Source organism: Talpa occidentalis, unplaced genomic scaffold (genome assembly GCF_014898055.3).
Source record: "Talpa occidentalis isolate TD23 unplaced genomic scaffold, MPIMG_talOcc4v2.1 talOcc4.4, whole genome shotgun sequence".
In the NCBI taxonomy this organism is placed as follows: Eukaryota; Metazoa; Chordata; class Mammalia; order Eulipotyphla; family Talpidae; genus Talpa; species Talpa occidentalis.
Genome location: NW_023604295.1, coordinates 101,690,294 through 101,717,965, shown reverse-complemented (window position 1 = coordinate 101,717,965; position 27,672 = coordinate 101,690,294). Strand labels below are relative to the sequence as shown.

General features: G+C 45.8%; 1 protein-coding gene across 5 annotated transcripts in view; it reads left to right on the top strand.

Annotated features, from left to right (window-relative positions):
- The window catches only part of EPHB1 (EPH receptor B1), a 424,222-nt gene that overhangs the window by 299,444 nt on the left and 97,106 nt on the right, over positions 1-27,672 (top strand). For all 5 annotated transcript variants that reach the window (XM_037525939.2, XM_054700814.1, XM_054700812.1 and 2 more), the window contains exons 5-6: positions 4,645-4,980; positions 24,729-24,853. In XM_037525939.2, coding sequence (XP_037381836.2) covers positions 4,645-4,980; positions 24,729-24,853 — 461 coding nt within the window. The remainder of the gene's footprint in view (positions 1-4,644; positions 4,981-24,728; positions 24,854-27,672) is intronic.

Below are 27,672 nucleotides of genomic sequence, written 5' to 3'. Positions count from 1 at the left end.
GCCTCCTTCTCTATTCCCCCATTTTAATGTTTTTGTTGTCTCAGTTGACTTTCTTGGGGATGTTATTAGGAACCCTGGTTCTGAAAAATAATTTCTGCAGGGTTAAGGCCTCAACTCCAGCTTGGCTGGGTAAGGTCACCCTAGCACTTTGCCCTGGGAAGATTTCTTCAGAGACCAAACCTGTTCTGGACAGACTCCCCATTCGGGCATGACTTGTAGGCTTTGGAGAAACATACCCTAATCATCAGGACAATGGAGCACAGACCTGGGACCCTCGTGGTTTAGCTGCCCAGACATCGGGTGCTCAGCTGGGAGCTATTTTATATCAGAGCATTAACTCTTATCTGAGATCATCTCGTTTGTCTTTCTATTTCCTACCTTCCTGTCAATTTTCTCTCACCAGAATATAAGATCCACATGACCTCCCTTCTTGCCATCCTGTCTCCTGGCTGCCCCCCTTTTAGGCTGTGTGTGTCCCCCTTATAGGAAGTGTGTGTCCCCCTCTAGGCTGTGTATGTCCTTGGCCCTTTGGCTCTGCAGAAAAGAAACCTCATCACTGCAACTGATTATTAAACCTTGTGAAAAGGAATAGGAATTTACCTCAAACACAAACATTCCAACTACATTATTTTAAAATGCTCATTATTGTTTACCCTTCTTTCTGACAATTTTTCTATGGCTATGAAATTGGATATGCCATATAACATGCTCTTCAGCTGGTCAGGACATGTTTTTGCCCATGTCCTGAGTGCCTAGCAGTGCTGGGAATGTTTGTTAACAGAATGAATGAGTGAGTAAATGAAGAATGAATGGGATCCCAGATGTTGTTTGTAGCCCAGGCTTGGGCCACCCCCACAAATATGCATTTTGAGTCCAGGCACCAGGCTGGGCTCTGAGATAGCAGGGCACACCCCCTGTGAGGAGGTGGGGCGGGGGGGCTGCCTAGCAGGGCATGCTCAGATGCTCAGGGTCTCCTCGCTCTTGGAGTCCACTCTGCAGGGGAAGACAACGGTGTCTATTCCTGCTCCTTTGTCTGGATAAAGGACTAATACAGTCCTGGGCTCAACAAGCGCGGACTTTGTGGGCCCCTGTTCATGTCCCACAGGTGTGTTTGCTCTGAAATGCACCCATGGATGAGATGCAGCAGTGGTTGTTTCATTTGGAAGCTGTTTCTACATGAATGTGAAAAATCCTTCCTGGAAACCCACTGGCAGGGAGCAAATGAAAAGACAGGGAACAGCATTGACTGGGTGGGGGTCACCCCAGGTGCCAAGGACACTGTCACATCAGGGCAATTCTCTCCAAACCAGCTCCTCACTTGCCACTTTTATCTTACCTAAGCCTCTGCCACTCAGGGTCACCAGAGGTGGGTCCTCACTGCCTCACTGCTTGCTCCCTCAGCTCTCCATCAGGGTACCTTGTGCTGGAGAGGGGTGCATCAGCCCCCATGACCTAAGCCATGCATACTAAGCAGAGGTCAAAAACCAGGTGGAGGGGGCATCTCCTGACAAAGTACTGATCTTGACAAACAAGCCACTGGGCCCTGCCCACTGGGAGTCCCCTGCCTGGTGAGGCCAACACAGAGGAAAGACATCATAATGTAATGATGGAATCAGGGTCAGGGCATCTACATATGGGTTTATGGAAATCCAGAGGGGAAGTGAATGACTGCAAGAACAGAAAACCTCCAAGTCAAATTGGGTTCTTGATCTTGGAGAATAAGGGGGGTTTGTCAATTAGATAAGGAGGAAAAAAATCCCAGGCAGGAGAGAACAGATGCAGAGACGTGGTAACACAGGGATATCTTAGTATGCCCAGGAAATCCCAGGACTCTTCCTGTTGGCTACAGTATGAGAGGTCAAGAGGCCAGAGATGAAATTAAGAGCAGCAGACCACATGAGGGCTGGAAGGATGTGGGGAGGAGGATACACTTTTTGGATAATTGAAATTTGAAAGGGGAAATGCTATAAGCCCATGTATATTTTTGAACTCACACTCTGACCGTAGAAAATGGATGGGAGTAATGTAAAACAATTTTGTAGAATTCCTTAGGAGGATTTTGCAACAGGCCAGAAAAGTTGACAAGGCTCAGCATGCTAAGGCAGTGGGGATGTGGAGGTAGGGAAAGATCCCAGAGAAGGAGATGGAGCTCACAGCCACTGTGGATGTGACTGCCAGGGCCTATGCTGATGACACAGGGTATCAAAGAGGGTAAGGGCGAAATTTTGTGCCTTTGTAAAGTAAGTGGCCAAAGGAAAAGCAGGCATGGTGGAGGAGAGCAGCAGTCACCAGACTGCAGCTGGCTGAGCACGGAGAGAGGAGAGATTGCAAGATGACTCCATGCTAGAAAAGCTTAGCTGGAGAGTGAAAAAGACTTGACGTATAATGTAGGGAGATGCCAAGTGACAGTGTTTGCGTTTACAAATGGTGAAGGTTTACACAAGCTGAAGTAGAGAAGTTGGAATCAGGAGGGAGAGTGAAGTTAAAGGTCAAGGGTGAGGGGAGATCATTGAAGCGGGTGGTGGTCTCCAAAGGGTGCATGGAATGGGTGGTCACTCTCCCAGGTAGAACTTGTCTCTCCCTTCACCATGGCTGCCTTCTCGGTGATAGCCTCAGGATGTTCCAAGAGGCAATAAGACATTGCTGAAAGATTTACCCCAGGCCTAACATAGAGCAAGCACTTGGTAAATACATCTGTTATGAGTATGAGAAACGGTGGCCTGTGGCTGAGGCTGGGCTGTCTGCTAGGTCGTGAGACAGGCAGCCATGGTGTGGACCACTGGGAGCTGGTAGTCTGAGTCACTGCAGTCTGAGCAAACACATGTCCCAGACAGGTGCTGACCTATACAGATGTTAATGAATAGGGTGGTGTGAGGTGAGGACAGCTCAGCCCAATCAGAGCCTGATCAGGGCAGTACTGACTGCCCTCCCAGTACTAGTTGTGTGCTGGTTTGAAAAGAGATGAATGTTTCTCCTTGGGCAGTTGGGTGGGGAATTCTTGAATGCTATTTGCAAGACTTCAGTAAAGATGCTTCATGAATCCCACCCTGTCACAAGTGTGCATGAAAGTTGTGCTTTAGCGCAGGTCTAATGGACTTTATATAGTACAGTACTGATTTTCTTTCATGTTTTAATAGAATCCGATTTAATATTTGCTTTCTGCTCTAGCTGCTTGCTGTTGACTGATTCAACACAGAATCCTTCCCTGGTGCCCCTCGACCTTGTTGTTATTCTCTCATTTTGTGTGTTGGCATTTGATTCCTGTCTCCAGCATGAACCACTTTACACATGTCTTCGTTCAGCTGGCAACAGTCACGTGCATGAATTCTGAATGCATTACTATCTGGAGCGGCTGCTCCAGCAGACCCACCGCGTGGAAGGGGGGCTTCTGGGCAGGATTCATTTCCATCGGCAGAGCTCAGCTTGGGAACCTCAGGCTGGGATCTGTTCTGTTCTTGGGCAGGAGATTTTTCAACTCAATCTCAAAATGCCCAGCACTATCGCCATTAATTCAGCAATATTTTGCCCTCCTACTAGGTACCAGGCCTTCTGTTTTTGTAACAAGACAAATCTACCTTTGCCAGATCATGAACAACAGTCACAGACAGAACTATTCAGTAGGAAGAGGCAGTCCTTCTTGATTCTCAGTGAGCCTGGCAGATTTGTAGACGAGAGAGTCTGTTCAAATCTGCTGTTATCCATGAACAGGTGTGACCACTAGCCTTTGGAGTGTCCATCAGTGTAAGATTAGAGCTGGAGACAGCTTTTCTTTTAGTAGGAAAAGATAGCTGGTTTCACTAGCAGGCAGCACACACACAGAGTAGAGAACTTGAGCTTTGGAATCAGGCAATTATAGGTATCACGATGACCAGTTGCTATCGACCATATGATCTATAACCAGCCCCCATTCTGAGTTTTCATTTCTATTTCCATAAAATTGAATTAACAATTGCATCTTCCGGTAGTGTTCTTGGGGAGATTAAATGCATGTAAAGCAGTTAGCAGTATTTGCAACAAACCTCCTCTGTGGTGTTCTCATTCCATGGGGTCAAAAACAGTGATTGCCCCCAACTTTGCTTCTTATCTTCAGGCACCCAAGCTGGTGCCATGTGAACATTCATCTGTCTAGGTATTCTGGCAGCCTGTCCTGCAGGGAAACACTCCTACCCCGTGCACAAACCACACAGACACCAAGCTGTGTGAGATATGTATAGGATGCCAGGGTATGTTTGGGTTTTTGAGAGGCCATGCATGTCTCTCAACCTCGAGTTCTATAAGGAAAAGAAAAGAAATCCAGTAAGTGTCCAATATGCATGCATATTATTGGCCTGAAAACTGGCTGAAAGATGGAGCCTGGTCCTAAAACCAGAGAACTTGAACTCTGATCCATATGTCTTTTTCTCCCTTGGAACACGTGATTGAAAAAAAGCCCCAGGGGGATGAATGACAGCGCTTTTGGGACAGGTGGTCATCTCTGGCCACCATTATTTCTTGGGATGGAGTATTGGTACATGGAGATTTCGGGAGAGGGAAGGGAAAGGATGCATACATGTCACGAGGTGGGAACACACCAAAGACAGACTGAGATGCCACACAAAGAAGCCTCTGCCCAGCATCACCAGCTTCCTCTTTGTCTCCCTACAGGTGTCCCATCAGGTCCCCGCAACGTCATCTCCATTGTCAATGAAACATCCATCATTCTGGAGTGGCACCCGCCCCGGGAGACAGGCGGGAGGGATGATGTGACCTACAACATCATATGTAAGAAGTGCCGAGCGGACCGCAGGAGCTGCTCTCGCTGTGATGACAACGTGGAGTTTGTGCCCAGGCAGCTGGGCCTGACTGAGTGCCGGGTCTCCATCAGCAGCCTATGGGCCCACACCCCCTATACCTTCGACATCCAGGCTGTCAACGGAGTCTCCAGCAAGAGCCCATTCCCCCCACAGCATGTCTCCGTCAACATCACCACAAACCAAGCTGGTAGGTCTGGAGGCATCTGTGCTCTTTTATCTGTCCACTGGGGACTCTTTGTCCAGCTCTGTGTAGGAACAAAGTTATTGCTTCCATCACCCTGGTCATCTGCCCTCAGGCTTCCTCCCAGGAGGGAAGATGTCAGGCGGTGGACATTTTGGCCATGGAAGAAAGGGGTGTAGTATATTTCCTCTAAGGGGGGACTGGATTCTGAGGGATTTTCTTGTGCCCTGCACAAAAGCCCAGATATATATTCAAGACACAGGGGGCCCCAGTGCTCTGTATCCAGCTGGAGCTTAGCACATACCCTTGAAAAGATGGATGGACAGACGGATGGCCAGGCTGATGAACAGAGAGAGAGATAGGTGGGTAGGTGGATAGATGGGTTGAAGGGTGGAAGCACCACATGATCTTGAGAATACCACTGCTGCCTTAAAACCCAATGAGAGAAACTTCCCAGAAATCCTGGGGTAAAGTCAGTTGCCTTCATAGATTATTTTTCAATTAAACCCGTGTAATTCAAGAGTGCATTCTCCTTTATTGCTTGCTCAGATGAATGTTGCACTGTTATAGAGACCTCAGAGAGTTAGCAATAGATCACTTCTGATAGCCAGTACATCCCCATGGCATGCACAGCTCAACACGCATTTTCTTCTCTTCATTTCTTTATCTCTTGCTCTTCTGACCTTTTTTTGTTATTACTTTTCACACTTCTTGCAACAATCCATTTCTTTTTATATTCATTTAGCCAGTTCATTCCTGTACTCACACATTTATTTATTGGTCACTCATTGTTAAGAGACAGTAATTTATCATCTACTATGTGCAGAGCTGGGGCCGAGACATCGTGAGGGACACAGTGATATTTGGGTACCATTGCTCTACCTATAATAGCAACTTAATGAAGAGTTTACAGGACGCAAAGTTTGCACTTGTGTGAAAGTACTAAGTCTCAAGTGATGTGTTCTAAGCATCGTGTGCTGTAAATGCGACAGGAGTCAGACAGAAATGACACTCTCTCCCTGAGGGTGGTGATGGAAGACTCGGTGAGGAAATGAACCTCCTCTCTGTAGCACTGGGCGCCCTAAGCACTGGGCCATGATCCTATTTGCAATGATGGATTTTCTCAATCAACAAACTGTAAAAGGATGGGTGGTTATGGACTGTCATCTCTCTGTGCCCTCTCTCCTCCATGTAGCTTACCTTTCTTGATCTCTTCTTCCCATTCCATCCTTTTCCAGTTCACCTCCCCTTCCTGAGGCTCATTCTGCCTCGTTTAAATCCAGGCATCTTTGATGGCAGATGATTCTTGGGTTTAAGCTGTCAGAGCTGAGGAGAAAAAAAGGTGTTGTAGGAGAGCATGTCTGTCCAGATGGCTGCGTTGTGGCTGTGAGCGTGTGTGTGTTCATGTGTGCATGTTTGTATGTAAGTGTATGGTCACGTGTTTACATGCATACGTGCATGGTGAGAAAATAAGAGTGGAAGTGTAGAAGCCTCCAGCTGGTGACCACAGCCCTGGTGCCATGGAGACAAAGGTTGTGACAGTCTGTCTTACCCAAAGAAAAGGGAATGGTAATTTCTGCATTATGTTGAGCATGTAACATGGGCAGCCTTTGTTAGCAGTATTTTCCTTGGAGGATTTAAGGCAGAAAACTGGCTGAAATATTTTAGTGTCCCAGCTTCTGGGAATAATAATCCTGCCAGGCTGTCATGTTATGCTGGGCTTGGCTGTCTTTTCTCTCTCTCTAAGCATGTGCGAACAAACCTGCCACTTACATGGTTTTGCTTTGATTTCGGCCCCTCCCTTCCCTTCCCCTGCTATTCCGAACCTGCCCATCTGCTTGTCTTGCCATCTGCACCTTTCCAAGCTGCAGTGGAGCCGAGGACCAGGTCCCTTGCAAGGCCTCTGCAAGGGGCCCTGCAGCCCCAACCTTCAAAATATTTATTTTTATCCTCACCCATTTGCTCCTCCAGTAGCACATTTCTCATGCCCTTTGTTCCCCTCGGTTGGGCTCTTCATTCTTAATCTTCCCTGATTTTGATGTCCCAGCCCCAATCTTTCCTTCTAAGATATGGTTTCTCTTTGGAAATTCTGAAATTTTGATGTCAGGTGATGTCTCCTGCTGTTAGTCAACAGGAGAAGGATGCCAACACGTCTAGGTGGCATGTGGTCATAATTGGTGTTATAAAACAGATGTGAAGATGACCAGTGGATTCTACTCTTTGAGCCATGCGGCTCTGAGGAACATGGTACTATCACACTGTTTTGGTAAGTCCACATGTGAATGCAAATTATTTTCAACTAGCAGTAATCTGTATTTTAGAAGATGGGAACTTTCAAAATAAACATCTAAGCCAGTACCTCTGCACAGTTTAGAAACATGTTCTTTTTTTTTTTTTTTTTTTTTTTTTTTTTTTGTGGGACCCTCACTGGCGGCCGGGAAATGAACTGGCGCTGCAGAGGCTGCGGGCAGCCTCGCAGCCCAGCGCTCAACCGCTGCACCACCAGGAGAGGCCTTAGAAACATGTTCTTAAGCTACACATTCTATAAGAGATGAGAGAGAGATTAAATAACAGGTGTAATAAAAACCTTAATGACTCAGATCTATTAAAGGATGAGATGGATGGGCTCATGTATTACTGAGGCTTGTCATGTTTGACCCATTCCCAGAGCATCCCTGAGCTCTTCCGCCTTGCCTGAGACCCAGGTCAGCCTCCCTGCCCTGGCCTCACAGTGTGGTGTGACCCTCAGTACTGGTGTCCCACCTGCCCTGCTTTGGGCCACCAGTACATAGATAGCATGTAAGGAATTTGGCCAAAAGAAGTCCTGTCATCAACCACGAAGTCAACTACCAGGTGTTTGTTGAGTGCATATTTTGTACCTGGAAGGGCCTAACCTGAAATAGCTGGGCACCAGGTGCTAGGACTGAGTACTAGGTGAGTGATAGTTGTGCTACTTAACGCCTCAAGTTTGTGCTCCTTTTGAGCTCACAAAGAAGTTTGGAATGTATGGACTTCCCTTTGAGCCCCATAATTACCCAATGACATGGACACTATTGTTTCCCATTTTCCAGTTAAGAAGTTTAAAGGGGTTTCGAGCACCTAGGATTAGAGGATTATCAGCAGAATGTGACCTCCCTGTTTCTGCCTACCTGTTTCCTGCCCTAAAACTGGACGGTCCCTCGGGCTTCCTATTTCATTGCTCTATGTATGAAGGGGTTATTCAGAGCCAACAAATGCCATCCTACTGAGAGGAGGAGAGCTCAATGTGCAGCCCCAGTTACCCTTCCATAAATTTTCTTTGTGTCACTGAACCAAAGACTTCCCCTGCCCCTGTATTGAGATGGGTGCCTGTTTGTTTTGAGGGGAGGTATAAGTTGGCTCAAAGTGAACTGGATCCTGACAGTATATGTTTGGATCACATAAAAGAAGGGTTTGGACAAATTTACTGCTGAATAGTTTAAGCCTGATGTCATTAAATATCAGACTCACTCTCTCCTGGGAGGCTGCCTGCTGCTCTGCTAGGAGCTGCAGCCCACATCTGTGGTTGACTACAGGATTGTCACACTCTTCTTTCTCAGGGCTTCCCAGATGTGCCACACTGATGCTGCATCAGGCTGCTCACATGAACCCTGCCCAGTAGTGGCAGGCACCTCATATTAGCTGAATTAGGTATCAGTTAAAGAGTCTCAGTGCATCCGAGAATGTCATCCTGACCCCAAGGCTTGTGGTGTAAGAGGAGACCATAGAAGTTGTGGAACCATCTTTGGGCCCATTGAGCGCATAAACAATATAGTTCTTCTCTGAGAGGCAGTCGTGCCCAAGGGTACACTGAAGGGTATGTTGAGTCGTGAGATGCAGTGTTTCCATCCCCTTTGTGACAGCCCCAGCCGTGTACACCATCATGGCCACTCAAGGATCTCACATTACATGAAGAGTATGAAGACTGGACCTTCACCCAGCCCATAAGCTGTGGCAGGGAACTACCATTTTGGGCACACTCCAATGTGCCAACCCCCCAGGCTGTTATTGGCCAAGATGAGGTGGGTCCCATAAAGAAACCAGAATCAATGCTTTTGGAATTTGCTCACATCTCACAGTGACAAAGGGTGTTTCAGGGCTACAAACTCAGATTTGTGGCCATTTTATCCTCAGCCTGATCAAAAATTGCATTATGGTGAGCTGTGTAAGTTGTAAGCTCTTTCTAAGCTACTGCCACATAGCTGGGCCACTTTAGCTGTCAAAAAAATGTCCATCATCTTCGCCCAGGGTTGGTCATGAATTATGCAAGCTCGGATTTACGTGAGGTCTTCAGGGATGCAGGCTTGCATTGAATACCACTGCCTTAAGTTTAAAATAGACCAGATCAGGTGGAACTCTCCCTGTTCCAGTGGCCAAGCGCACTGCAGAGAGGTTGTTATCAGCACTCACTCCTGCAGTCACTCTCTGGCACCTGGCTCCAGATTCAGACTGATGACCGGATCATCTGGCTGTCAGAGAGAATTAGAGTGAATGACAAACTTTACTTCTCTTTTCTGCTAACTAGACTCTGAATGTCAGAGTTGGGGAAGGGACCTCAGAGGAAAACTTGCAAAAAAGAAATAAGACAAATCACACCAGCACATCTCTGAAATCAACTAGTAGCAACATAAAATCAAGGCAGTAAATTTGGAACCTTTTAAGCCAGAGAGAACAAATTCAGAGGCTGGTGAGGCCAGGCAGGTGATGGAGTGGAGCAAAGCAGCGCCAGATGTGAGGCTCCAGGGAGTGGTAGGGACCACAGAAAAGTGGGGTAGCCCCTATTCAGCTCCAGTGAGTGGGCCATACCCAGTGCTGCCAAGTCTTATAAGCTGAAAATCCATACAAACTAAATGGAAAAATGTAAACTACTTGAGAACGAATAAATCTGATTCTGGATTTGGTTAGTTGGTGTGGTTTGCAGCCTCTGATGCAGAGGCTAATCGGATTTTCCCAGGCCTGAGCGGTGGGCACGCTGGGTAGTGTCAGTCTGGTTCCATGTGGGCAGTCACCTTCCTGGCCTCGTGGCCTCATGGTGGCAGAGATGCAGTGGGGCATTTCTGGAGTTGCTCCCTCTCTTTGCTCCCCATGTGACTCAAGCAAGTTCATGGAACTACCACCATCTCCTTTCTGCTCTGCAAAATGGAAGCAATAACATCTGCTTCCTAGTGCTGTTGTGACAAGCCAATGAGACAAGGGCTAGAAAGTCACTTTCTAAACACTGCTGGGGCCAGAAGATGAATGTCATTTCTGAGAATGTGCCAGATAGCAATTTGCTGGACTTTTCCTTCCTAGAATGTTTGCTTCTAAGGCCTCTCAGTTTCTTTGTTTGGGACTGATGTCATCCACACGAGATAAATGACAGATACTGGTTTGTCTATTCTTGGAGGAGGGAGTAGGCGCTGGAAGGGACAGCAATGATGTCTGTGTGCTATTGAGTTAAAGATGTGGGCACAAGTGGAGCCAGCACCTGTGTTCATGGCACAAGGCTGGTCCTGCTACTCAGAGTAGCCCGCCAGTCTGCTCATCATGTTTGGAGAAGCAACACTTTCCCCCTTCCTTTCATGGTGCCATTGGCAGTATTTCTCCCTGACATTTATATTACACACAGTTCATGTGTGGCCTGCTGTGCCGATTGCATGAGGAATACTAACACATTCACTGTGCCCACAACACAGACACATTCCATTACTTAATTTTGTTTAAAAAATAACACACTATTTCTGTTAATAGTCACAAGTGCCTATAATTTGTCCATTTTAGGGCATTTTTGAAGTTCCTAGACAATTAAAGTCACTTAGAGACACTACTTTTCCTAAAAAAGAATTACCTAGCCCACCAATTCCTCTGAATACATCACCTAATTTGCATTATTCCTTGGTTAAATATAGTATTTGCATGCATAAAGAATAATCTTTGAATATGAAAAGGAATTTTATGATATTGCAATATATTGAGCTCTTTGGAGGAAAGATATTATGTAAATCTCAAAATTAAATATTAAAACAATATTACACTGCTGCCTGTAAAAATTTAGAGTGGTAAGATCCATATGCTAAAACTAGTTCATTTTTAAGGGCTGGTCTCATTGGAAATTAGCAGACAAAATTTGCGCCAGATCAGAGAAAAGATTGAGTCAGAACTTTAAAAAGACTTGAATGACTTTTAAGTAAACTTTTATTGAAGTCAATAAAAAAAAGGTTTTTTTAAGAAAAGTTAAGTAAATGAAATTTTCACTGTTCTTAATTCAATTTCATAGTTCATTTCATTGCTTTCTTCTCATTGTTAATTTGAGAAAGCTTGTTTTTATTGTTTCTTAAACTCTGGCATTGAGAGAAGGAACTTTCGAATGACCTTAGAAAAGGTTCTGGACATTCGTAGATAGCGGTATGTTGTCTGTTGAGCTGAGTCTTGGCTTTCACCCCTGACAGCCCCGGGGTTCTCCACCAGATGGCGAGCTCTGTAGAAAATCATTTGCTCACTGCCCCAGCTTCATGAGGAGGGGACCACACAGCACTGGGCACAGAAAACTCTGGTAAATAATTGCTAGCTTCCTTTCATCACTATACATGAGTAAGTATATTAATGTGTGGCTGTGTGGTGACCAGAATATGTCCTACGGGGATACAGGTAGCCAACTGATCCCTGCAGGTGACACCAGGGGACCAGGTACTTTCCAGATCCTAGAAGGAAAACTTAACGGAAGATCTTATATAGATGCTCTAAGCCTGCATCTGCTCCTAGGAACACAGTGAGATGTAACCACAGTCAAAGGGGGTTGTTTAAGCACTTCCACTTTGGAAATGTGTTTGTTTATTCAATAGTTTTGTGACTGCTTTCCGTGTGCTGACTTGGTTCCTGCTGCTAGGGACTTCCATTCATTTACTTACTCAGCAAATACTTATTAAGGTCTTCTGTGTGTCTTGCACTGATGCAGGCACCAGGATACAGGAGCAAACAACACAAACAAAATTTAGAGCCTGTGAAGCATCCCTTCTGGTCCACAGCACTCCCTGACACTGGGGTCAGAGGTCCAGGAAAGTCACATAGGAGCAGGTGTCTAGCTGGGAAGCCCTCAGCTGGGCTATTTGGCACCATAACCTGCTGGGGTGCCAATGCTTAGTTTCCAAAGTTAGGATGTATTTCAGTCTCCTTATTGTTATACATGGCAGTGTAGAATTTTATTATTCACTAACTGGCCAACTGGAAATTCTCACAGACAGCTATCACCTGCTGGGTCACGTGGTGGTGGTTATAGGAATTCTCCCTGTTCCCACTCCTGCATAGTGACCAGTGATGCTGCTAACAGCTCGAGATCAGTTGAGAATGTTGCACTTGGTGTTGCTGCAAGGATGACTAGAGGGCCCCCATGGAACCTGGGGGGCTCGTTTTACCCCATCTGGGTCAGTACTGCAAGTACATGGTATGCTACATGAAAATGGGTATACTGGCTGTGCGACTGTTCGAAGTGCAAATAAGATTGTCATAACTGTCCTTGAAGAGGAAACTTCTGGTTGGATTGTAAGCTGTTTGTTGTTCATCTTGAGACCTTGGTAAGGCAGAGGGGAGGAGGGAGGCCTGGTGATGTGACCACTCCACAGTCCTCTGGCATGTCAGCCCCATGAGCCAACTGTAATCTGGAGAGCATGCCCTGGCTCCCCCTTATTGGTCATGGTCCCCCAGGGTCTAGTGAAATAATAGCATTCAATAACTGTCCATTGAATGAATTAACAAATTAGCTAGTAAAAGTGTGAATGAATGCCTATGTTTTTCTTAAACTAATAGCCCCAACACACGGCATGGTTCTCCCTCTCATTGCATCTTCCTTCCTTGAGCTTCTTTGGGAGGGCTGCTATGAATGGAGTAAAACCCCTACATTGCCCCAGATGCCAGTGAGATCTGACACCTCCCTCCCAGAACACTGCCTTGAGGGTCAGGTTCTGCCAGGGCCCAGGCTTCTTGTCTCCCTGGGCAGGACCCAGCTGCCTGAGCATGCGCGGCAGGGTGCCGGGATGGCATTCCAGAGCTGTTGTCTGTCCACCTGCACGCCAGCTCCGGGCCTATCATTTTCACAGCGCCATCCATGTTAAACAGGCAGGAGCACCGGGGGTTTTTGAATGCAGCAATTAACAAAACAGTAATCAAGCTAAGTGTTTAATTTCAGAAAATTAACATCTTCTCTGAGCGGATGTGAAAGATGAGGGAAAAAGGCACGTTAAATGTTCTGGGTAAATAAAGGCAACTCTGACCACAAATATTTTCCAGAGCAAGGAAGACTCTTTGCCCACCCCCCAGTCTCAGGGATCAGTTTTCTTCTGGGAGTGAGCTGCAGGGCAACATTAGCTATAGAATTGGGCCATTGATTTTAAATGTATGTGTTTTTCTTTTCTTTCTTTCTGGTTTGTTTGTTTGTTTGTTTTGTTTTGTTTTTTAAGGGACAGAGCAAATGCTTTATCTTGCCAGAAAAACTCAGAGGAGCATAAGTCCATTCATGACCTCTGTGAGTCAGTTATGGTCCATTCAAGGCCCATAGAAAATCCTGTGTGTGTTTTGTCCTGTGACACATACCCTGAACTCTACCAACTGTAAGGATGAAGAAAAGAGTCTTTGATTGTGCATTGGTCTTTCAGATTCATAGGCCATATTTCTCCTAATAGACCAAGGACTCCCAAGGGGAAATACCAGTTCTCACCACTCCAGTGACCCCTGCACCTCAGCAAGGTGTGCTGTTTTTTGGGTATGTCATATCTGGTCTTACATCATGTTCACAGTCTGGTGGTACCTCTTAAACCAATGGGTTGATGCTTATTTGCAGGAACAGTTTGCATGTGGATATGCAGGGGTCTGGTGTTAGTTAATCTGATGGCCTGGAAGGGAGAGGGTTCAGCACAGAGGACTAGGAGGGCCACAAAGGTGACCTTGCAGGAGGGACTCAGTGAGGCTTGAGCACAGCCAAGAGCCCTGAGGCTTGGTGACAAGGCGTCCCACCTCATCAGGAGGGCAGGGCTCTCAGGGGTGGCTGTGAGCCGGGTACACCCTGAGGGAGCCCAAGGGAACTGTTTTCTCCCAGGTTCAGAAGTCCTCAGGGTGGGTGTGGAAATTGGCTTAGTGTGCAGCTTTCCTGAGGATGTCTTGCAAACAACTGACATGGAGAATGAAGAAATCAAAGCAGCAGAATGAACCAATGGTTTGCTAATAGAGAGACGTCATCCCAGGGGCTCCCCGAAGTGTGCCAGGGATGGTGTCAAAGAGTGGTGGGTTCAATTTTGTCCGTGTGTGATGTGTAGAGATTTGGAGTACCCAAATAAAGGTATTATTTATGCAGTTGGCTATCCAGGCTCCTGTTTTCTCTGTGAGATGGGAAATAAGCTGACTGCTGAGAATGAAGTGAGTAGTACTAGGGTAGAACTTCTGAGGAGAGGAGAAAAGGTTTGGCAGTGCCATTACAAAGAACGGGAGAAGGTACTGACCAGAGAAATTGAAGATTTTGAGAAGTGTTGAGAACTCATTTTGTGGTCACTGGTCGTGTATTTACAAAGCTGCCCCTTTGTCCTGTCATGTGGCTTTCTTGGCTGTGCATGGCTGCTCGGGAGCAGACCCTCCAGAGGTTGTGGATCCGGCTCCAAATAAGTTTTGCTGGCTGAATCTTATGAAAGGATAAAGGCAATGCCTGCCTGTGGGGAAAGGGAGTAATGTCAATTATATTATTGCTAAGTTGGATAATGAGGGATATAAATAAAGGAGAAGGCTGATGCACTGAGTGGAAAGTATAGACGAGGCTGGTGAGAATTGCAGGAATCTCATCCAAGGAAGCCGTGAGAAAGCACAGTACTTGAATCTGTGGCTTTGGAAACAGAGTGACTTCCGGTGAAGCAAAGTTCAAGTGGAAATAGACATGGAAGAGTTGTGGGGTTCAGGGCATGGAGATGCACTATTCAAGTGGACGTGGAAGTCATCTGCAGGAGGGCAGAACTCAGGCAGAGAAGAGGCGGATGGAAGCCCTAGTCGTCAGTGAGTCATGCACAGGGGAGTCATGGTGGTGGGGGAGGGAAACACGGTGACCCCACAAATGGGGAGCAGAAGACTTGAGTAGCATTTTTACTAGTGATACAGGAGATGGAGAGTTATGATGTAAGAGAGGTGATGGCAGCAAGGACACGGCCCACTTCTTGACCCAGAGTAGTGCCTGGAGGAAAATCTTCAACCTCCATGCTTGAGAGGGCTGCAGGGCAGAGGGTCCCCCAGGGAGAGTTGCATGGAGAGTTGCTCTGGGAAGGGGTGGTGGGGCCTGGGGAAGAGGTGGAATTGGGGAGTTTAATGAGCAGTGTTTTTAGAAGGCCCAAGGTAGGGATGTGCTAGGTGGTTGAGGAGGAAGTCAGGGTGAAGGAGGAGGAGGCCAGAATTTTGTGGGGTTGATGGCGAAAGGAGGGGCCCATAGGTGGGCACTACGGGATGCAAACCTGCCTGCAGAAAGAGGGGCTCTGGGCCCTACGGCCAGGAGACTTTGATCTCCAGGCCCAGGACTATGGACTATCACAGTATCTGTTCCGCCCACTTTTGGTGGCAGTGTGTCAGGGTTAGGGTAGTGGTGTGGGTCCCCTGGCTGTGGTGTTTGCCCTGCTTTATGTGTGTGGGTGAAAATAAGAGTGTAACAGGCACACCATGCCTTGCTGGGCCTTATTTGCCAGCTCCTGTGGCCTGTCCATTGCTGGTGTATCTGGGTAACTGCCTTCTGTGATCAGACAGTCTGCAAACCACAGCCATGGCTCCTGTCCCACGCCCACACCAGGAAGGCTGACAGGCCTTCAGGAGGTGGAGCTGAGCCACGTGCCCCAGCTGCCTCTGGAGTCCTGCTGGGTCTGTCCTCTGCCACCTCCACAGCCACCCCAGGGAGCCTGCCAGGGACAGCCACTATGACAAGTGCCCTATACACACGCCTCCCTCAGCCTTTCACTGCCTCGCGGCCACACTGTGCAGCTTTGCTCTCCTTCCCCAAGTAAATGGCTGTTTCTTGGTGTACTGCTGCTTACCCCAGCAGGGAGGAAGGGAGGGGTTTGACCCAAGAGGCAGAGGTGCCCTAGTGTTGCACTGGTCTGGATACCTTCTCCTCCTGGCACAGGACTCTGCACACTCTCACTCTGTGGGGTCTCCTGCTCTCCTCCTCAGGGATTCCGGAGGGCAGTACCCATCCAGCAGTGACATGACCCTGGCCCCTCGTATACTGGGCACTTTCAAAAGGGGTTGTGAAAATGCTGGGGGCATGTGTCAGGGGAGAGGGAGAAGGACAGGGGGCTGGGCTGTTCCTTGCTCTGCGCCAGCCTGCTGGGGACCCAGGGAGACCCGTCCCCCTCTTGCCCTCTTCGCTAACCCATAAATTGTAAAAGTTGACAGAAACCGAATAACCTTGGATGTCCCTTAAAGTTTAACATTCTGATTTCTAGACACATTATTTTCAAACTTGAGTGTGCTTCAGTATACCGTGGAGGGCTTCTTAAAACTCAGCTGACTGTCTTCACTCCCCCCCATTTCTGCTTCAGTAGAGTGGGCTCAAATTTGTGCTTCTCTCACCAGTTCCTAGGTCATGCTGATTCAGGAGCCTATTTTGACAACTACGAGGTAGGTGATCCCAATAAAGAATCCCCCCACACTGTAAACCACATCTGAGAGTAACCTCCACCCCAACTTGGAACCAAACCTTTAGTGATGGACACATGAAGAAGGCACCTGTCTGAGGTGTGGGACTGGCTCAGCCATCCAGTCCCGGAGCCTTCATTTTGTCCCCCACTCATGTTTCTTTGAGCCCATGACCGGATTCAGTCACGTCCACAAAAGCACCCGACCAATGCAACCCACCCAAGAAAGTCCTCTGTTGCCAGATGACTGGAAGGTAGAGAGGAAGCCTGAAGGGGTGTCAAGGTCATCTCAAGGCACAGCCTGGAGCAAAAGTGAAGGAGCCAGTGTCCACAATAGGGGAAAACAATTAGAAAAATAATTAATTCTGCTTTTGTATTCATACCCAGTCTCCAAGCTAATTGCTTATTTGTTTAATCTACTTTGACCAGAAGTGTTACCGCACCAAAAATATTTAATGAGTCAGGCTTCCTAATGTAAAATTCAAGCATGTTTGTGCAATGAAATGAGTTTTCATCAACAGAGGGAGAACCTGTCTAAACAGTACCTAACTCGACAAAGTTATCTTCTAGAAGAGAAGTGTCAGAGGAAACACAGTTCATCCTTGCACTGTTCATCATTTGCACAGTTCATCAGTGTGCAAGTTGTTCTTCTTTGGCATCAGAACTAATGTGGCCCTAAAGTCCTTAGCTGACAGTTAAACACAGACTTTGGTTTTTTTCTAAGGATGTTGTTTCATACATGGAAAGTAAAAGCCGTCTCCCCTACTTCTCACACCTCCTCACCCACACCCTTGAGGAACTCACACAATCTAATCTGAGGCCCCAAGGGGACTTCTGAGGCTGCCCAGCATATTTGGATCTCCTTGTGATCCCTTCAGAGTCTGGGTTGGGGAGGTCAGGTTCTTGGGCTCCCACTTCAGAGTGACACTTCATGCTTCAAGGAAAATTTTATTTAGAAAAACATTTCCACAATTTATAAAAAAGAGAACTCAGAAAACCACTAACTTAAGGGTAACATTTCAGCTGAAACATCCCAGTGAGACAGGGGTGGCCCGAGCTTCCAGGGTCCCTGCCTCTTTGGCAAGTAGAAGCCCTCCTGCCCCCACTCCTCTGGGTGCCCCCTCCAAACCTCCCCAGGTAGCAGTGGCAGAATCAACCCTGCCCCCTCCTTTCTCCTTTGAAAACAACTATCCATGTTGGATGCAATGACACATTCTAACACCTTTTATTTCTGATGTCTTTAGGGAAGAGTCTAGAATTATTTGAGGAAGGGCAAACTTTTACTGAATGTCTGTTATGTGCTAGCACAGTAAAAAAAAGAAAAGAAAAAGGTGAAAAAAAATTATTTCTTCCCTAAAGAGTTTCATTCCAGTGATGGAGAGCAGAGATGAGCCCTTGGAAAGTTAGATCACAGTGTACTGTGTCCCCAGGTGGTGATTACAGTCCACTGAGAGTTATTAAAAATAAGGGCTTTGAGTTGGGAGGAGATGTCACGGGAAACCCATCTTTCTTCTGGAGAATTTATCACACCAGCCTCTGGGGAACCCCAATGTTAGCCCTCTCCTTTTTCAAGCCCATATTTACCCATTGCCTTTACCCTGACTTGGTTGACGTGTTTATTTATCTTCTCAAAGATATTTATCAAATAAATACCCAAGGTTGTCACTGCATGGGGGTTTCCACATTTACCTTGGAGAACTGTGCCCTGGAATTGATTTACATATGCAAACAGTGGTGGACCCAGAAGGAGACTTTGGGGTAATTGACAAGTCCTCTGACCTGGCAACTGGAAAGTTGTAAAGGAGCAATGGGTCGCACAGCAATGGGTCCTAGAAATATTTAAAAGGCTCGTAACTTAAGGATTAATCTTCCTGTTACACAGTTGAATAATTTGAGGTCTAAAGAAGTTACATATACTGAACCCTAAATCATAGTCAACAGATGGCAGACCTGGAGTGGGAACCCACCTCTCTGCAGCATCTCCAGAGCCCCTCCTTATCTCTGCTAAGTCCTACTGTCCTGGCAAGGACTCCAGGCTCCCTCCTTTTCCTTACCCTACATTGCTTGCCTAACAATTGGGGTCTACAGTATTGATTGCATCTTTTGCTAGTCCCAAGCTGATTTGGATGGGAAATGCTCTTCTAGAAAGAATAGAGGAAAGAGGTTAGCATTACCATAAGATCCCAGAGACCCACATAGATCCTTGAGAATGAATATTCTTAGCAGCATAATTCATTATAGCTAAAATGTGGAAACAATCCAGATATCCACCAACAGATGAATATTTGTCTTAGAACAAGCAATGCAGTGGATGGTAGATGTGGTCACTACACCCCAGATGCACACTCTTCAGGGTGGGGCAGCCCTGTCACTGTGAGGGGTCATTGTGAGGACCTCAACCTGCAAACCATAGGGAAGAGTCCAAGGAAAGCTCCTGACTCTGCCCAATGTGAGTTGTTTTGAGGGAAGCAGATGGGCTTCCCTTTCTATGGACCTCCTTGGAAAGTTCAGCTCTGAAAGTCCTCCTAACTGGGGAGACCATTTGTCTTCCAGGAGACTTGCTAGGGCTGCTACCTGAGCTGAGCTAGGAAGGACTGAGGTGTGACTTGCACCCTGGCTTCCAGGGCAGAAGAAAGGTATCCTCAGAGCAAGGTTGTCCTGGTGTGATTTCTACCCAGAGAGCTAACATGTACCCCTTAGGTGAGATTTGTTTAACTCTGAAATGCAAGTTACATATTTTTATAAGCACTTCAAACATTTTACTCCAATAGATTCCACTTAGTTTTGAATGTGTGTTGTGTTATTATTTTCCTTAATAATATGTGTAAATATTTTTGATGCTTTAAATAAAATACTTTAATATAGTAAATTGTTATAGCATTTATTACATCCCAAAGTGGATTATGGTTAAAAATGTTGAGAAAACTGTTTTGACACAAAAATCAATTAAGGTTTTAGGAGATAATTTTTAATAAGCAAAGATAATGCATTAGAACTTAGTAATTGTCCTAGGGCAAAAGCATCAACTCATTCCTCACATTTTGAAATTTGAGAAGCTTAATTGTTGAGGGAGAACACCCTTATTGAACAAAGAAAATAAAATAAGAAGAAACCTTTGAACATGACTAAGTAAATGACTAAATTTAAGTGTCAAGGAATGTCTTAAACTAACATTGCATGGTCAGCTGAACCTAAGATGGGACAGCGAGGCTTCTCCAGGGTCCAGATTTGGGGTGCTCCCTTCTGGGGTAGATTCCCATCATCGTCCCAGATCCAGCCTGAGTCTCACAGGATTGCAGGCCCCACAACATCCTTTGGAGATCTGCTTATAAGCTGAGGGCTGGCTGGTGGTTGTCCAGGCCTCATCCCCGATGTCATTGGTAGTGACCTGTGACCAGCTTGGGCCGACGTGCGTCCCATGTCACCGGTGAGTTCTTTCATAACTTGCAGCTGGGCTCTCATGTCCCTGTAATTTATCCACATCTCATTTGTCAGTTCAGGCAGGAACATTCTGTACACCTTCTTTGCTGTGTGTGATATACTATCTTGAATCTGTCTGCTTCAAAAGCAATTTGGGAGTAAAAGCTCCCCAAAGTCTTCCTTGGCAAAAACAGAGACAAAGGACTCACTCAGCCTGCTGCTGTGTTTTCTCCATCCAGGAGCCCCTTGACCAATGAAGGGGCAACCTTTCTGCTTCTGACACTTTTAAAGGGTCTCTCAACCATCTACAACCTGCAGATGGTCGTGGTTCTGATTCCCTTCAAACCTGAGCTGATTTTCCCTAGGTGCCCACTAGGACATTTTTCCCTTTCCCACTCCCCTCTGGATTCCAGAACCTGTGGGATCAGCTTCTTTACTCTGCTGAGAAGTGGATGGTACTTTTCATTGGGATTTTTAATTATTCCTCTTTAAGACAGATACATCTTTCCTGAACCTTCAGTACCTTCTTTCCAAATAGTCCCCAAATTAATTCTGGTGATTAGGGCAGGGCCTGGCACCATGTTTGGCAAAGATATTGAATTTGTAGTAATGGCTTCTTGGGGATTAGAGGCAAAGAAAAGAACCAAGCCCATCAAAATTATCAGGCAGAATCACAACATGTGATGCTTCAGCTCCTGAGGTAGCAGGATCCCAAAAACCTGGATGGCTCAGACATATTAACAACATGTAAGTTATGTTTCCACACAGTCTGAAAGGCAGCCCGAGCTGCACAGTGGTTAGGAGGTGGGAAAGCAAGGTTATTGGGAGCCATTCACCACCTTTCAGGTGGACCCATTGGGGCGCCCCAGGGATCTGGAGTGACTCTGGAAAATGGCCTCACCCTCGTGCATGCTCCACACAATGCACATGACGTCTTGGGAAAGGTAATCATGAGCTTCCACACCATTACCCGTCCAACCTGTTCCTAAATCTGCCCTCAGTTCTTTTGCTCATCTCCCATGACTTAGCCGCAGCTTTCCTCCCCTGGGCCCATCCCGGGAATGCTTTGTCACCCCTTGATTTCTAGGATCACACACTCTCCTGATTCTGCTCCACCTTGTTGCTTTTCTTTCTCAGGCTCCTTTGTTGTTTTCCCTCATTAAATCTTAGGATATATATTCCATTCTCCTCTTTCTCTTGGAAATCTCTGTCACTTCTGCTCTTTCCAGTGTCCTTGAAACACTGATGAGTCCAAACTTTTATCTCCAGTCTGGACTCTTCTCCACTCATTTGCCTACTCAGCATCTACTCCTGGACATCCTGGACCTACCAGGGCCCAAGTAGAGTGCCCGATTCTTTCTCCCAAACTGCTTCCTGTTTCTTCTCTGATCTCAGTGGTTAGTGACAGCCCCCCCTTTCCAGTTCCCGGATCAGAAATCTCGGAGTCATTTTGACGCCTCTGTTTCTTCTATATCCCACACCCATTGAGCTAGTCTAAATTATTCAGAACCTGACCACTTCACTCCCACCACCTGTGCTGCTCCCAGCCAGGTCCAAGAAAGATGCTCTTGCAGCTGGATTGTTGCAATGTTGTTGCATAGGTTTTCTGCTTTTGCAGGGCCCCCTGCATTTTATTTGCAATGCATCGCAACTCTTAACATGAAAATCAAATTCTGTCACTCCCCTGTTGCCACCCCTCCCTGGCTCCGTGGCTCACTCAGGGAGGAAGCCAGTGTCCTGTGTGTCCCTGAGGGCTCTGCCATTTGTGCCCTCATCTTTACTCCAGTTCCACTTACTTTTTGCTCTTCCCCTGAAATGCCAGGCTGCTCTCCAATCAGAACCTTAGCCCTGGCTGTTCCTTCTCACTGCTCTTTTCAAGAAAGAGCAGTGCTCTCCCTCAGTGCTGCGCTCCTGCACCCGCTTCTCAGGGCAGGCCTCCCTGACCACACGATGCCCATGTACCTTCTCCTGACCAGCCTCCTCCACTTTGTCATTCCGGATCCCTTCTCCTCTGCTCTTTTGCCCCATTGTACTTAATATTTTTACCATGTCTTATGATTGATCTGTTTATGATGAATCTAGATTCTAGTCTCTGAATCTCTGCACTCTAAGCTTTATGAAGTCAGGAGACTTTATTTTGTCCACTCTGGTATCTCTCAAACCTAAAATGGTGAGTGGCATATGGCAAATGCTCAATGGATATTTGCATAATTAATTAATTAACTAATTATTTGATGAACCTGACTATAATATTAAGCTATATTAATATTAAGGAAGATAAGATGCATTTGATGGTTGAATCAGTATCAAAAATCATTTCAACTTACTAGATTAATAGCCGAATTTAACACCACAATGGTAAAGTGATATATTTAAATCCCTGTAGTCAAAATCAAAAGTCAGGTCTACAGACCAAAGATGAGGAGTTTACCAGGGGAAAACCTAAAGGGTATTTTGGACTGCAACTTCAGAATCAAACAGCAGGGACATGTTTTTGATCCAAAGGCTAATGGTCACATGAATAGATGTATAGTACACAGATCAGAGTCGATATTAGTTTAACTTGAATCTTTGCTGCTCAAATAGCACTGAGAGAATTGGGTTCAACTCTGGGTCTCACATTTTAGGAGGGATTTAGAAAACATGAACCCTGTTCAGAAAAGAGCCACCTCAGGTGGCAGCAAGTCTCAGAGAAATGTTTATAATATAGAGCCATTCTTTTCAGTGGGAAAAACTCAGGGGAGACCTAACTAGTTTCTTTAGCTATTTGACAAGCCATTCTGTGGAAGAGGGAGCTTTCCATATTACTTCAGTTAGCAGAACTGCGACCAGCGGGAAGAAGACAAATCTCAGAGAAGGAGGAGAAAGACATGCACTTGCTGAGAGTTACCCACATTTGGAGCAACCCCCAGAGGCAATGAGTCTCCCACCCTGGGCCCAGTGCAGATCAGGGCAAAGAGCACTTGGCAGGGAAATAGTAGGGAGATTGTCCACCACTCACGAAGTAGACATCAAGGTTAGATGTGCTATAAAATTAACTAGGGAATTGAGATGGAAGCCAGAGGCGGGAGAGTCCTCAGACCACAGTGAGGTCTCATTTCTCTGAATGAAGAGGGAAGGAAGGAGGAAGGAGTAGGAACAGTCTTAATCTGCCACAAGCATTGGGTCAGTCCAGTGGGGAGGCCGCGTCTGAGCTGAAGTTGCCCATCAGAGGTGTCAGAAATGGGTCTGCCACAGTGTCCTCGCCACTCTTGGTCATCGACTGTGAGGGCCTGTGGGAAGTGGGACTCTGTGTGATGGTGGTGACAGACTGCAACTGGGGCCACTTGTCATTTAACATACTCACCATTTTCATGGCTGCAATGAGATCTCAAATGCGAACCCCACAAAGTTCCAGTGGACACTCTGAGGCTAAGTGCTCTTCAAAACACTTCCCATGTCATGCTCTCTACAGCTTCCATGACTGCAAGCATCCTCAGAATGAGGTCTGTGCATCCCCATGCCTTTCCAGGGGCCAGCACTTAGTAGGTGCTCCCTGGGAATCCAGGGAGTGGTGGAGAACGCAGCTGCCCTCATGACCCTGTAGTCACGCTCTGTAATTTCAGGTCTTGGAGGGGAATCTGTTAACTTAAAGCAAGGATAGCAAATGTCAGTCAGCTACTATCCCCAGAGACACCCTTGTAAAGTGGAGTTCACGTGAGGAAATGACCTTCATCACTGCAGAAGTGCCAGGACTAAATGGAACAGCCCCTGAGCAGAGTGCAACTAAAACCTAATCCATTACCCGCCTCCTCCCCTGGAAAGACAACCCTCATTTATTATTTCCAGACTGTTTTCATTTTACTTACACTGTGTGAAAAATGTTGAATTGGGAAATAAATAATGCTATTTCCAAAGAGATTTCGGAAGCACTTCACAGATTTTGGAATTATTGTTTCCAAATATTTGGTTTGTGTATAATTTCTTCATTCATATTTGTGAGCTCTTTATTGAAAATGCCCTCATTTGGAAAACTGTGACAGAAGTCAGGAAGAACTGTGTTGTTGGTCTGTGTTCATGTCTTTTTGAGAGATACTTCCTCTCTTCCTTTCGAAGTGCAGCAAAATCTTACATGCGTTTTCTGAGAAAGATGTTTGCTAGAATGTCCCTTTCTATTGCACATAATTCTGCACTGACCAGTTCTGTTCTGCCACTATTATCCTCGGCCCCAGATTCTTTTCTCTGTGATAACTCAGCCCATTACTGCAAGAATAGGATCCCTTGAACATCTCGAACACCTATTTCTCAAAAAATTTCCCTTGCTCCTCAGAAGCCAGAATTTGCCCAGTTGTCATGGCCTTCCTAGTTGTCTGCAGCTTTCCTAGACCACACTGTTTTCCAGTGAATCCATCTTATGTTTTGGTCAAACCTTTCTCCTCCTTGCCCATGAAAACACCATGTTCATTCCAGCCTCTGACCTCACACAGGTCCCCTGTCCTAAGTCATCTCCTTTTTCTCACTCTTTTAGCCCAACTCCATTCATTGTGCAAAACCCACAGGCTGTTGTACAAAGCCAGTTCAGCTGATGAGTAAAAAAAGATGGTGTTCAAACCCAGTGGCATTTCTCTCCCTAATTAGCTCTGAAAGATGGCACTTCTCATGTAACCAGGGTTTTGCTCATCTGCCTGTCTCTTGCTCTCTCCACAGCTCCTTCCACTGTTCCCATCATGCACCAGGTCAGTGCAACCATGCGGAGCATTACCTTGTCCTGGCCACAGCCAGAGCAGCCCAATGGAATCATCCTGGACTATGAGATCCGGTACTATGAGAAGGTGAGCCAGCTCTGCCTGTGGGCTTGGAGGAAGTTCTAACGGAGAGAGGAATCTGATGGTAGAGGCCAGAGGTTTTCTGGAAGAGTTCCCCAGGCAAAACCCTCCAAAGTCCAGGCACTGTACCAACTCAGGAGAGGGTTGGTTTGGGAAGGACCCATCCCAGTCTCCCAGTTGTGTGTTTGCTAGGCTAGTGCAGGTGCTACAGAACTGCCAGGTGTCCCTGAACTTTCTGAAGATGTGGTTTTGTAGAGCAGTTGAAATGATTTTGATCATGTACCTCCAATAAAGTTTGTTGACTGATAAGTTGAATCCATGTGCTAACGTGCCAATATATTTACGGAGGTTTAAAGTACTTATGTGGAAATGTTAAAGAATGAGAGAGAAATTAATAGAAATAGAAATTTGTGTTTATCTTCCTGACTGCTCTTCATCAGCTGCTGTGGGGGGCTACCTCAGGGCACATGCTACCAACAAAAGGGAATTAGGGCTGTGTGGATTAAGTCCCTGATCTATGTGTGGGGGGAGCAAGACCTCCCTCCAACCATAGTGAAATGCAACATTTGCAAAATTCCAGGAAAATATAGTACTTTCTATACTTACCCAACACATTATTTGTAGAAAACAAAGTTCATTCATTTATTTGGTTAGCAAGTATTTGTTGAGTGTTTGTTATTTGGCAGGTGCTAGTCTAGAATGTACTAGTGATCAAGGGACTTACTTTCCAGCAGAAGGAGACTATGAACAAAAAAATAAGGAAATCATATAATATGTCAAAAAATGAGTAGTGCAAAGGAAAAAGAAAAAAACAGATCAGTCAGGGTGAATGAAATCAAAAGATCAAAAGGGTCGGGCTTGGAGGAGGAATAAGTTGCAGTGTTAAATAAGATGGCAAAGGCCAGTGGTAACTGGAGAATATTTGTTCTAAGACCGAGAAGGGATGAAGTTACTATACAGTGGCTATCTGGGAAAAAGAGACAACAGACTGAAAACCTCAGAAGCAATATTATGACTGGTGATTTAAGGAGCAGGAAGAAGACAGCTTGACAAGAGTGAAATAAACAATGAGAAAATTGTAGAACATGAGAGGTAACCAAGGAAAGTGATATGTTGGATCTTAAGAACTTAAGCTTTTCCACTGAGCGGCAAGAGGATCCATAGCAAGTTTAAGACCAACAAACAGACAAAATCTGACTTATGTTTCGAAAGAATCATTCTGGCTGTTTCATGGAAAATAGGCCTACTACATTATAATCCTCTAAAACAAGGATTATGGAAGAATATAGGGGAACCAAATAAGGGATCAGGAAAAAAAATAATAACAATAATAATAAATTTTAAAAAACTAGCAGGCAACTATAAATCAGAGACATTCTGCAAGGGAGGAGGAGGCAGAGGTGTCAAAACAGGGGAGGGAAAGCACAAGGGACTGTGGTGATGGTGCACAGGTGAATTAGTGGTGGGAATTTGATGGGGACTACACCTGAGAGGAGAAATTATACCTTGTACAAAAATGAACAATGATATAAAATACATGTATATAAATTAAGAAAATTAAAAAATAACACAAGGATGATGATAGCTTGAATCAGTGGAGGCAGAGGCTTGGGGAAACAGTGGGTTTCCTGATACATGAAGTAAAGACAGAGTTAAGAGGATTTCCATCAGGTTAGATTTCAAATGTTGGGGATGAGCAGGGGGGATTTGGTCTGACCCACCAGAGGGCATGTATCCACCACTGGTTGAGAGAAGGATCTCTGTGGGTAAAGCATGTTTGGGGTGAGTGTAGGGACAGAAGTTCAGCTCTGAGTCTAAATGCCTCTGAAATAGGCCAGTGGGCACGCAGACTGAGCAGCTGCATGTACATGTGTGGAGCTCAGGAGAGAGGGCTGTGGTGGCGATGTCCATTTGGAAGTTGTCAGTATGTAGGTGGTATGGAAGCCCTGAGCCTGGGTGGGATCTTCCGGTGAACCAGTGTAAGTAAGGAGAAGATGGAGGACGGAGTCTGCAACCCTCCAAGTGTGGGCAGTGTTGAATAGTGGAACCTGACTACATGGGAAGCTGGAATCTTGTCTTGCTTAACTAACCAGCCAAATTGTCATGGTCAGGTGACTTCACCAGACCAGGTCACAGTTTTTACATTCATAAAATGATAGCAGTTTAGCTTTCTGAAAGTGGTAGGTCAGGCGGGTCACCAATATAGTTCTTGAGAAGATATCCCCTTCAGCCATTAGACCCGAACTTGTAAGGAAAGTGAGGATTTAGGTATTGTTCTAGTCTATTTAGAGAATATTGGGTTTTACAGATAGTTGACTCAGATAATTCAGTGAATTGGTGGTAATTCAAACCATCTGGAGTCATAAGCACCATTATATCCTATCAGCTTCGATTTGAGGGCCTTTATTTACCTGATAAATTTTTTGTCAGTTAATAAATTAAATGTTGACTTTCCAAATGTTTCAGGCCAGTATGTTTTTCTTTTTCAGTTTTAAAATTTTATTTGTATATTTTTACATCTTTGTTCATTTTTTGTACGATGTTTCATTTCTACTCTCAGGTGTTGTCGCCATAAAATTACAACCACCAAGAAACCCATGAACTGTCATCATAGACTCTTGTGCTCTTCTCTCCCATTTTGATCCCGCTCCATCCCCATCCCTGCCTGAATGTCTCCAATTTAGAGCCTTCCATAGTGGTTGGACCAGTTTGCATTCCTACCAGCAATGTAAATGGGTTCCTTTTTCTCCACAACCTCCCCAGCATTTGTTGTCTTTAGTTTTATTAATGTGGATCATTCTTACTGATGTGAGGTGATATTTCAC